This window comes from Toxotes jaculatrix, chromosome 12, assembly GCF_017976425.1.
Source record: "Toxotes jaculatrix isolate fToxJac2 chromosome 12, fToxJac2.pri, whole genome shotgun sequence".
Lineage (NCBI taxonomy): Eukaryota > Metazoa > Chordata > Actinopteri > Toxotidae > Toxotes > Toxotes jaculatrix.
In genome coordinates this window covers 11,673,462-11,685,851 of record NC_054405.1, presented here as the reverse complement: position 1 = coordinate 11,685,851, position 12,390 = coordinate 11,673,462, and the positions used below count along the sequence as shown (strand labels likewise).

The following is a 12,390-nucleotide window of genomic DNA, read 5'->3' as shown; positions in this document are numbered from 1 at the left end:
AGAGCAGGACACACTAACCTGAGCTAAATTAACAACTGCATTATACTCACCACAATCTTGCTTTCTTTTCTGGTCTAACTGACCAATTACACAAGTTCTCCTAAATCAGTGTGCATGGTTTGATGACTCAGCTGTGTAAGGACTTGCAAAATAAGCCAAAAGGGAACTTTTACTTTGGTAGTCGTTATGCTGCTCTCTCCTCAGCAAGATAAACATTTTTCACTGTACAGCTTTTAACTTTGTCTGTAGGTGTACAGTTACACCATGTGGCTGAAGGTATGTGGACATAAACTTTTGATGTTTATATTTATTTATTTATATGGTATTTTCCATTAAGGGAATTCATAATCCTACAACACACACATCCAGACACTACCACATTTTCAAAGCTGTTTCTTCATGACTATAAACCCTGCAATAAGTTCCTTCCTCTTTTTGGCATTTTCCAGTACAGTTCATCAACACTCATTCTAACATTTCGCTTTGGTTGGTTTGTCTCAGTGAACTGTCGTTGTATGTTGATGCCTTTAAATTTCAGTTCAGTTTATTGTCATTATACAGTACAGAGTACAGCAGAGCATTTCAGTGCATTTAAATGTTTGTGCTTTGGCTACACACCACCTACTCATCTATATACATGAGTAAAAATCCATTACAATATCAGAGAAAACATTGCACCATAAAAAGCATATTCAATGTAAATTTATAAATAGGACCATTAATGTGGATGTGACGTATAGCCCTCAGAGACACACTGTATATTTATGGGCTTCGGCTGAACATGGATCACGTGTCTCAGGCACAAGTGAAAGGCAAAATAACTCTGAGTTTGTGTTTCAGTTATCTTTGTCACAATCATTGCAAAATTTTATGCACTGTCTCCTCACAACAGAATATAGATTTTATTGCTTGTGCATGCATCATTAATCAGTCAAAAACAGTTTTAAAGTTTTTGTTTCTCTCCTTATCTTTAGATTAAACAGCCCTGCCCAGTTCTTATCGACAAATACAGCACAATCTTCAACTAGAGGACCTGTGTGGCACAAGGTCGCCTTTGTCTCCCCTCATCGTTTGGCAGCCAAGAAGAGACACAGGGGACAGATTTCAGTCAGGCTAAATAGATTGCTTACCTTAAAGAGCGATGAATGTTGCATTGTGGAGTGCAATGCTGTTTCACCTGTGAGTTGGGAAATTTTAAATTGCTATTTAGTTTAGTAAAAGCAGTTTTCATCTCTTTTTAAAGTCCCTCCTATTTGCAGCCCTCATTGTTTTTTCCTACCTTGTTATTAAGACTGGAGGCTAAAGCTCAATATCTTTCATTACATCAAATAAAATCAAATCACTGGAGTTATTGAATATAGACATCTAAATATTACAGAATACAGACTTTCAGTTTTAGCACATTCATGCTTTTTGCTCATCACTCTGTTAGAAATTCATCTGGATCCAACAGATTGGTACTGTACATTTCAACATCTGAGTATATGTGAGAGTACTGTAGGATATAAAGTGTTTGCAGTAGTATATGTGCTTGGTATTGAGTGCATGATGCTGAGTATGCAGGCCTGCGACATACCAAAATGCAGCATATGTTGTACATACATTCAGTTCAACTCATTGCACTTTGTGCATACACACAACTTGTGAGAAGGCCAGTAGCAGTCACCAGATGATTATGGGTGCAGTGTTAATGTATGCGGCAGTTTGGCGCCATGTTCACAGCCAGTGAATTTCCAGCAGCATGGGAAGTGTCATCAAGGTCAGCAGCAGACCGCTGCAGCTTTGTAACAGGACACTCCACGCTGAGCAGGGGAGGAGGAGCTCTGCAATAAGAAAAAATAATACAAGTTCAGATGAGTGGGTGGGGGGCGGCGTTTTGTTTGGCAGCCACCCAAATGGTTTCTTTTTTGCGCGTAAAATAACAGGATGTGCATAGCTGTGGTAAACAATGTCCATGAGCGCACGTAGCTTACTTTTCTCAACCACTGAGGTTTTGAATGCTGTGGCTGAGTCGGCCTGTTTGATGTTGCAGGTGAAGTTGGACTTGCCGTTGGGCAGGTTTTTAAACAGCAGGCGACAGTTGTTGCCCGGAAAGATGCGAACTTTGGCGCGGTTCTTGAAGGGGGCATGCTGCTCCTCATCTGGGTCGGTGGTGTCAAGGAGTCTCTCACCCTGTGTGTACTTGCAAAATGCTTCTGGTGACTCAGCGGGAAGCGCATATTTACAATCCATCCTGAGGTGGTGCTCTTCTATTGAGCAGTAGGTCAACTGAATCACCTTCTGGGCTGATGTAAAGCCTATGCACAGTATAACACAAAGAGATGATCAGATCCATCAAAAACACGTCATCAGTGCCAGAAACTCACTCAGAAAAGAAAAACTTTCAAAATGAAAGGGGAAAAAACATACAAATATGAGAAAAATATAACATAATGTCAACCATATATGATCTTACCAAAGAGTAAAATTGTGGCAAGGAGAAACATCCTTCCAACTTTCCTGAAAAAAAAAAAAATAGACATTAAGGAACAGAATCAGAGCAAAGTCACACAAGGCAGTTGCTACACAACAGAACCAAACAACTAGCTTCTTTATTTTATTTTACATCATCGACGCTCCAAGCAAATAAAGCTGACTATGCTGTAACCAGTAAGATCAGATTTCAGAGACATGAATACCACACTTCTGCAGCACTTATGCAAACCCACAGAGGTTACTGTAGAAAAGCCACTGTACCATGATACTGAACAACCGAGTACAATACAGCCTCACTGTTTATGCTGCAAAGACATGAACTGCAAACTTCACTGGTGAATTGCCAACGCTGACGCATTTCTGTCCTTAACGTCTCTCGAGAACTTGGGTTGATTCTATGCCTATTTGCATTCAAGACATTAAGAAAATACATGAAGCAGTTCAGCAACATTTTGTTTGCTTGATGCAACCCTGCTCTCGCCTTCATTCACATATTTGCTTTAGTGCTGGCTCCATTGCTTAATCAAAGATTTCCTTCTGAACAAAAGAAAGAAACAATACCACTCTGTGCAACACAGTTCAATATTTTATCCCAGCTCTGATTCAGCATATAACAGTATATGAATCATTCTCACCTTGTCTGATGCAGTTTGAGCTTTCCTCAGTGCTCTGCAGTGTGATGCCAGGGGTAGATACAGTAGAGGTCGGCTTGTAGAAGAAACATAGGAGAGAGGGAGTGGGACAGAGAGAGAGAAAGAGAGAGGGGAGGGGGAGAAAAATGCTGCTCCACTGGACTTTGGGGACATTTCTCAGTATTGTATAAGGATTTTTATTGATTTTTTTTTTTTTTTTTACCAGAGGACAGAGGATCACATGTCAATACACCTCTGGTCCCGTATCAAAAATTCAGGCTGTTGAATGAGAAAGAAAAGGGAAATGTTGTGATGAGGGTTTGATTAGCTGAGACGTAGACGCAGATACTTTTACCAACATCAGTTCTTATTTTAGATACAAACATGCAGACATGCATCCATACAATACGTGTTTGAGTATTCTGCTTACAGACAAACAGCTATATTAATATTACACAGAAGCAGTAAGTGCCAAAATTAGACCATTGAGAGGTCTACGTCGATGCCAGGATTAATCTGGAGTATGTTCACATTAGGCTAACTTTGAAAAAAAGCATCTTTTTCTCTTTGCTTTCTACCTGCACTTAGATGGCGTTCTTTACAAAAATCTTCAGAGTGGATAAATCGTGAACATTGGCTGATATGGGAGGGGAAGCTTTTTCCCTGTCTGGTAACCCACAAGTCAAACTTAACAACTCACTGTGACTAGTAACTGACTTGGAAGTTGTATTATCATTATCATGCCACACAACACCACAGCGCATTTTGAAAATTGACATATTTCGGGGGTTGAGTCTGTCATCACCTGGGTCTGGTGCTCTCAAACTATAAAGCGCCGCCTCTCTGGTCAGAGACGGCTCTCTTCTCCCCCTGGGGCTGCATCAGAACTGGGCTATGGAGCAATGGAGGAAGGTGGCCTGGCCTGATGAATCCCGTTTTCTTTTGCATCATGTGGACAGCTGGGGTCTGTGTGTGTTGTTCACCTGGGGAAGAGATGGGAGCAGGATGCACTATGGGAAGAAGACTTGCTGGCAGAGGGCAGAGAGTACCAACTACCTAAACATTCTTGCAGACCAAGCACACCCCTTCATGGCAACAGTATTTCTTGGTGGCAGTGCCCTCTTTGTCTGAGAATGGCTTGAAGAACACAACAAAGAGTCCAAGGTGTTGCCTTGGCCTCCAGACTCCCCAGATCTCAATCTGACTGGGCATCTGTGGCATCTGCTGGAAAAACAAGTCCAATCCATGGAGGCTCCACCTTGCAATTTATAGCACTTAAAGGATTTGACGCTAAGCCCTTGGTGCCCAGTACCCTAGGACACCCTCAGATGTCTTGTGAAGTCCATGCCTCAATGGGTCAGAGCTGTTTTGGCAGCCTGAGGGGGAACTGCGCAATATTGACTTTACGTTTTTTAAGTAATAAGTTGAAAACTCAACAAAGATATATACAGCCACTGCTGCCAGTCTGTTAATGGTCAGTAGCACAGTTGAATAAATAAATCATAAAAAAAATGCTCTAAATGTGAACTTCTATGGCAATGGAAAACAATATGACATTGAATAGCTAGAATTTCTTCTTTTTAAACCCAATGAGCTAGACCGACTGTATCCTCTGTATCCTCCTCACACAGCTCATCCATTTTGTCAAGGTCCTTCCTAGACAGCTGCTGAACAACTGCCATAGCGAAGCAGTCTCCCGGGACACTGACAAAAGTGTTTGCTGAGGTCTCTGAAAGGCACAAACCCCCACAAACAATGAAATCAGAGGAATCTGAAATCTGCCACTTTACATACTGTAGTTTATTTACTGTATTAACAAGCCAGTTCAACTCCTCCCTTTTTGCTATCAGAAGCAGAGAGAGCAGGTGTAGTGATTCCTGCCAAAAGTATTCATTAGAGATTCTGGTGTGATCCCAGCCTCTCCTCTGCTGGATGCTGCTGCTGATGCACTGCAGATGAAACACAGAGCCATCACCTATTCTTTTTCAGTGACATACAATATACTACAACTACTATGTTACCATTATACTGTCAAACTGCAGCAAGAATAAGTATGAAGTGGATGCTTTTTAAAGCCATTGTTTGTACACTTTTCCAGTATTTTTGCCTTAAGGTCCATAAAAAATTGTGTGGTTTCATGTTACAAAAGCAAACCGGGTTTGTGTGTTTACTTTATTTACTGGCATACACCTGTTGTGTGTATGAATGCGTGGTCATCATTAGACACTGTGTAGGTTTTTATGTATCTGCGGCAAAATATTTGTCATATTTAGATCACCACAGCACAATGAGCAAGTACACCGTGTACGGTTATAATTTTACAGTTTTCATTCAGTAACGCCACCAAAACACACCTGTGTTTGTATATTTCCAATGCATGACACACAGCACACCGTTGTGTCTCTGTCATTCAGCACCACTGTTAGAAAGCTCATTTACATACAGTTTTTGTATTTGTACTTTGTTAGTTCTCTTACCGTTCCCATTTTCATTGAATGCACCTGAAGTTATAATTTACCGACTGACCGTGAATGCACCTCGATCGCGGATGTACGGCGAAATCCAGGCACTAGTTATTTTTCCTTTGCCTGTGCGGCTGTTATAAGTTGGCGGTGTTGCTCGTTAACTTCCACTGTGTGTCGCCTAGTGCGTACCTGCTTAAAGGTGGGTGTAATGTTCACATCAGGAGTCATTTTCATTTTTTAGTAGCCTGTTGCTAACGGCTAAATTCGCCTGTGAGCCGTAAGAGGCTATACAGGCGATCAAAATTAGAGAACAACCCACAATTTCCTAAATTCCTAGGTCACTGCTTAGTCCTATTTGAAATTATCCAAACAGGAATAAAATAGCAGCTTTTTAAAACATATTTCATGAGTTACATATATTCTGAAACACAGTATAAAAAACTTTAATGAGATATTTGAAAAAGAACACTGATCAAAATTAAAAAACACTTTCAGATAGTTATTGGTGTTAATCTTGTACCTGGTGCTAATCTCGTTAATTATTTGACAAACCCTATTTAACTGGCAGCCTAACTTTCTAGTTTTCACTGATTTTGCAAGATGGTGAGCCGTTCAAAAGTGACTGAAACCCTCCAACAGCAGGTTGTCCAGATGAAGGCCCAGGGGATGACCCTTTCAGCCAGTTGGTCATTCCAAATCTGTGATTTCTATAATATTTTATCTTTACAACATCACAAACTCATTCAAGTCCCCCAAGAAGGCTGGTCGTCCACGAAAGACAAATGCAAGAGAGGACAGGATAATGCGGAGAACAGGGTAAGGATATGTAAATTTGCACTCAAAGCCCACTCTGCCGTGACCAGGGGCGGGCTGGGGTTGAAATTCAGCCCGGGAGCTTGGTTTGGAGAGGCCTTTTACCCGATCGCACTACAGACGCAAGTGGAACTGTGATTTTAACATGAATACTATATTTGCAAAAAAACAAAAACAATATAATGATATACAGTCAGTAGAGTGTACCAAAGTTAGCTACATATGCTCACACATACTATGCACATACTATTTAAAAATTAAAACTACTGTGTGTGTGTGTGTTAAACACACATTAAAGGAAGCACAGAAATAAATAGACTGACGTCTGGCATGGTCTTTAATCGGAACACCTACATACTCTGAACCACTCTAAAAAACAACATCCTTGGAGCCTATCTCTTCTTCAACCACAGTGATACCTCCGTACATACACACTGAGACACTGAGCTGTACCATTAATAAATGGCTGTTTAAATGATACTGTATGTTAATGTCAATATTTTAAAAATCTCCTAAAATTAATTCTGAATATAAAGGTGTAATTGACGTACTTCTTTTTTTTTATTTTTTTTTTTAGCTAATACACTGCAGGGGTGACCTATAATTGCTCTCACAGCAGAAATATTCCTCAAATTATTGTCATAACATTTTAAGTTTATTATATGATTTATTATATGATACGTCCACGTACACCAGATGCCACCAAAACATTGATTGCTTTGTCATTTCTGGTCGTGGTGCTTCCAGTTTTTGTCCTGCAGAGGGAACTCTTCCATTGCACCAAGATAACAGTCCCTCCATATCTGGATGAGAATGGTGGTGGTAGGAAAAGCTGCTTGTCATTGTGTATAAAAAACAAAAAGACATCTGCACCTCAATACAGTTCAAAAGTTCCACTTCCCTATAGGAAGTACAATGCAAACACTTTACAGCCTTCTCATTAAGTTTGACACATGAGGTGGTGATGAACATGAAATCTGAGTTCAGAGTAGAAACTTGATCTGATTATCTGATAAATGGAAGGAAACTGAAATGAGTTTATTATCTACATTCCACTGCTTTTGGATCCCTAAACTGTGAACAGAGTATTTTTATTATTTTATTTTTATGTTTTGTTTAGTTTTTTTTTTTTTTTAAGGATAACCGCCCTCAGTCCCTGTGTTTGAGCGAAACCGTACAGAGCAATAACTGTCTCCTAGTCAAACAGTCAGCGCTGCGCTGCTGAAGCTGATGCTGCTCTGCACACAGGCACAGCTCAGCCTCGAGACAGGGACCCAGCATCAGGTAAGACCGGCTCTCTCATCTGCGGGCTAGAAAAAAATGATGAGGATAATAAAATGAACGCTTAGATGCGTCAGTATAGAAGATCCAACGTTTTCAGATCGGTTCTGCGTGTGTCAGAAAGATGCATGGCTGTCCGGGTCTTTCACCTGCAGTAAGGACGAACTGTGCGCATATACAGTGAAGGAAGCTCGGCAGTTTGCTGCAGTGCAAAGGCTCTGCAAGGGCGTAGTCCTATCTGCATCTGGGCTGCAGGGAGTACAGTACATCCAGGCCTGTTTTTAAATGCGCTAGTGGATACAGGAGCCAAATTTGTGGTGCAGTTTGTGCATGTAGGTTGTGTCTCCATAGATTATAAGCATCTTGTGTTCTGTTGTAATCACTGCTGGTATTCTGGGAGCTTCATGTTCAACTTTCACATGCTGTCCCATGTTGAACTCCGCCAGGTGATAACGCGGCGTGAAGGCTATCGATCTGATCAGACAGATACCAGTGTCCATGGAGCTGCACCTGTTCGCCACAGCCTGTCTCCTCTTTGGCAGGATCGTGATAACGCATCAAACTCACAGTATGTGTGATTGTGTATTCTTGTAATTATTTATTCTCAGACTTGCATGTTAGATTTACTGAAGAACCATATGGATGCAATTTGAGGTTGTTGTTACAAGCTTGATTTTCAAAAGCAACTATGGGTGGTTACTTCAAAAAGACATTTATTAAACGTAATAAAATAGCCTATCTGTCCTGTGAATAAAACTTCAATCTGAGATCAAGTCCAGTTTGCTCACTCCTCCATAAAAATTCGATAATACTGCAGCAAAGGTGTCATTTCCCAGTTTCACCACAGAGAGTAGTAAAGTTTCATTAGGTTCATGTCATCTAATTGTAGAAGTTTAAAGATATTGGATTTATTACAGAAGGATGTTAGTTGTTTTCTACCTATGTTAAAATTTTACACTGAACTGAGTGGAAGATGTGAAGGGGTTAAAATGATGAACAGCTGTAGGTTACATCATCCCAAAAGCTCTTACAGTGCCATAACCCACTTGGCCTTTTATCGTGTTCATCTTCTAAACATATTGAGTTACAGTTGATATAAATGGATTTTCTTTTCTTTCTTTCTTTCTTTTTATTTTATTTCATTTTTGCTTGTTTTTTGGCATCATCTCATTGATCATGAGAAAAATATCATTTTAAAATAAAAAAGTCAGCAAAGAAATTAAATAACATACTGTTTAGAAAACAGAAAATCATTTACTCAAATAATTTGTTATTTCATCATTTTTATTTTCTTTTGTCAATTCATTTTCATTTTACAATAAATTAATTTTTAAATTCAAAGTCTGTTTTTATTTCGTAACGTCACTTTTCTATTTCGGCTGAATAACTGGTCGCTCAAGCCAACAAGAGCAAACTCTCACAGTTAACACTGACTCTTCACTTTGATGCTGAGTAATAGTCTAAGCTCACAAACTGGCCTAGCTAGTTAGGCAGGCTGGGCAGGTAAAAGAACAGCAGAGTTATAAGAACTGCTTCAATGAATTCACAAATTGTTGGTTCACATATAATCATCAATGTTTACATGTTTTACACATTTTATTCAATGACTTGTGTTCACCCATGTCAAGTCATTGTGTAGCTCTGGCTTTGTGTTTCAGGTCATTGAATCTTCACCCCTATTACAGTTCTCTTATGGACTGAAGCAAAACATTTTTTTCCAGGATTTCCTGTGTGTGTTGCTGCTTTCATTTCACAGTGTAAAATAAAAAAAACTAACACAATATATTTTTGTTGTAACTGTTATTTTATAAGCATACTGTAAAAGCGATTCACATCCTGTTTCCCTCTTTCAGTGAACCCAGTGACCACCTTTCTGTTCGCTCCACGTGGGCCTCAGATGTTTCCATGTCTAACTTACCTGGAGAGAAACGTCAGGGTGGACTGTGAGTTTCCTCCCACCTACCAGGTCCCTGGCCCCTACTGTGAGTACCGGCAGGACAGCAGACTGGTGGGTACCACCTACCCCAACGCCGTCATCTACGTGTCCACTGAGGACCGCAGGAGGAGCAATGTCAGCCTGGTCACTCCCTCTCTGTGCCGCCTCACCTGGGCCCCGCTGGCTGATGAGAAGCCTTACACCTACACCTGCAGAGTTTACCAGGGCGGCACCTGGAAAGAGAACAGCATGGCTGTGCATCACAGTGAGTAGACTTTACCTGTCCTGTGGCTCTTTGTTCCCTCTGAGCACCAGCAGAAACAAGATCTAAACTTGCATTCTGCTCTATTGCAGGGATCCTGCCAATCTGCTCTGCAATCAGTGTTATGTTCAAATCTGCACCCTGGCTTTTATCACTGGTGATGTCACTTCCTGTGGCAGTGGGTCTTCTGAGTCCATGAACTCTTACTTTCACAGGGTAATAACTCAGTGGACATTTTTACGTGATTTCTGACTCACACTGGTTTGAGGGGTGGCGTGTGAAACCGTGTGGGGTGATTTTGTTTTCTATTGTTTTAGGCAGAGATTGGAAGCCATGAAAACACCACTAAATAAATCAGATCGAATAAAATCAACCTCTCATTGAGCACTGAACAACACATTTAAACATGTATCTTTGAAATGTGACAGACCTCATTCCCACCACTGTACCTTGAACACCACTGTTTCCCAGTGCTACCAAAAGGAGGAAGAAATCATGGCGATATCAAATTAAGGGCAGCGTAGGCAAATGCAAACGTTTTCATTTTCTATTATAATGGCTAGTGAAAAAGAGCAGATTACAGACAGTTTTTTGAACTGTTGTTCTCGATCAGGTCTCCCTTGTAAATAAGATTCACTGGGGCCTATCTGCACTCAAACTATCGTTTCATTTATGGCCAAATAAATATTAATTTTGTGGTTTTGTATATTTTTTTTTTAAGAAAAACAGATGCTTCTTATAGATTTATATTGCAACCTATTGCTGCTATGAAAGCAAATAGGTTTGATTAAACTGTATATAAAAGTGGAGATCTTCCCTCAACACTTAGATCTGGTGCTCCTGCAACATACAGTTGTATGTGAAAAAGAAGAGAGCTCTTTGATTGATTTTGAAAACATTGCAGTTTTTATTGTCTGTCACTTCTCTCTCTTACTTTAATTTGAGTTTTGTTACATTATGTTAAATTCTCACCACTTTGCTCAACTATACTTACAGCGCTGTAGATATGTTTTCAGTTGGATGTTATGGCTAGTAATGAATAACTGCTCAAACACTGCCTGTCCTGCTAGCAATGGTAAGCTCAGACACCTTCAGTACCCCGCCCCCCCCCCCAAAAAAAGAATTAGGATGTTTTCTGTACACTGGATGCCCATGTGAGGTCCACTTGGTTATAAAACAGCAACTGAAATAGAACCATTTTTTCCCCCTTGGACAGCAGTAAGACAAATCCTCAAAATGACTGAGATGATTATTCCTTCCTTGAAGGCCATCTGAACTAGACTCTAATGTCAGTGCACAATGTTTCACTCAGTGCTTTGTGCTTTGTTTAATGGGCTGAAGGGTTGTTGTTTTTTGTCAGTGCGATACTGCAGCGGAATTACCTACCCATTTCATATGCAGTTCAGGTAATAACTAATGGTCATACATTTTTTGCATAGCTAACATTCACTACAATAGTCCTGGCGTGTTAAAGTTAGGCAAGGCTCTTCTGTACAAGTGCGCATGTGTTAATGTACACAGTATGTGTGTAGTATGAAAAAATATTGTAGCTTCATGTGTTTTTTCAAAGCTGCTTCCATTTTAATATGTTGCAGTCTACATGCCTTTCACGCTATCTGAACACACATGTAGGCTCTCTTTATGCTGCTTCCTTAATCCAACCTTGATGCTATTTTATTTTTTTTATTTTAATGTCACATTTATAATTATAATTGTGTCCACAGTGCATTTCTTTTTATGTTTCCATCATCTTCTGAAGCTACACTGCTCAGTATTATTTGCACAGTAGTACTTGTAATAAAGATGTCCTTATATTTTTCAAATAGACAATTTTTTGCTCATTTGATTTATTTTACTCTATTACCAAATGAGTACTAAATGCTATAGCAAATCTATAGTAACAAATAAAGGTTATGCACAGTAAAAGTTTCCTGTATTTTCTCTTGTTACTGTTCAAGATAATGAAAACACATAAGAATATTTTATATAAATAAAATAGGCTATATTCACATGTGAGCAGCAGCGTTAAAAAGGCTGGAATAGGAAAAGAATCACTTGAATATCCACATCACCATTATCCCTCTGTTGATAATGCTGCCAAAATACAGAGAGTGGCAAATTGTCCAGGGTGCATCCTTCTTCCAGTGCATGCTGGGATAGAATCCAGTCTCACAGACCATGAAAACAATAGCCAAATCACTATATAAGAACTGAAAGCTCTCAGACGTTGAGCTTTTGAAGCCAATGCTACAGCTCTGACCATGACTCTGGGGTACATCACACCCTGTTTGCCTTTACACTAGATGTCACTAAAACACTGAGTTGCCTTATTTATCAGTTTTGTGGTGTTGCTTCCAGCTTTTGTCCTGCAGAGGGAACTCTTTGTTTACACCTACATTTGACAGCCCTCTGAAAACATACTGCATATTCATATCAATGAGGTTATACAGTTGAGCCCCCGTGTGCATCAGGACCTACAGCTCTCTTTGACCTAACAGAGAAAAAAACAGGTGTGACTAGGTGCTA

The 12,390-nt window shown here is 40.0% G+C and overlaps 1 protein-coding gene across 8 annotated transcripts; it reads left to right on the top strand.

Moving 5' to 3' along the window:
- The first annotated feature begins 5,641 nt into the window (after window positions 1–5,641).
- Window positions 5,642–11,777, top strand: si:ch211-215c18.3. 8 transcript variants are annotated; one of them, XM_041052283.1, is made up of 6 exons: window positions 5,642–6,388; window positions 7,133–7,207; window positions 7,524–7,669; window positions 8,113–8,234; window positions 9,520–9,867; window positions 9,957–11,777. In XM_041052283.1, the coding sequence occupies exons 4-6, from the start codon at window positions 8,165–8,167 to the stop codon at window positions 10,061–10,063; spliced, it is 525 nt and encodes a 174-aa protein (XP_040908217.1). In that variant the 5' UTR covers window positions 5,642–6,388; window positions 7,133–7,207; window positions 7,524–7,669; window positions 8,113–8,164; the 3' UTR covers window positions 10,064–11,777. The 8 variants fall into 8 exon arrangements, with proteins under 8 accessions (XP_040908217.1, XP_040908222.1, XP_040908224.1 ...); XM_041052287.1 differs by having other exon boundaries at window positions 5,645–5,771; XM_041052289.1 differs by lacking the exon at window positions 7,133–7,207 and having other exon boundaries at window positions 5,645–5,771; window positions 6,321–6,388.
- Window positions 11,778–12,390: the final 613 nt, after the last annotated feature.

Excerpts from the sequence above, each read along its gene's own strand:
- si:ch211-215c18.3 (XM_041052283.1), top strand. The coding sequence starts at position 8,165 with ATGGAGCTGCACCTGTTCGCCACAGCCTGTCTCCTCTTTGGCAGGATC. Across the intron at positions 8,235-9,519 it reads GATAACGCATCAAACTCACA|TGAACCCAGTGACCACCTTT; the intron begins GTATGTGTGATT and ends TCCCTCTTTCAG. Across the intron at positions 9,868-9,956 it reads CAGCATGGCTGTGCATCACA|GGATCCTGCCAATCTGCTCT; the intron begins GTGAGTAGACTT and ends GCTCTATTGCAG.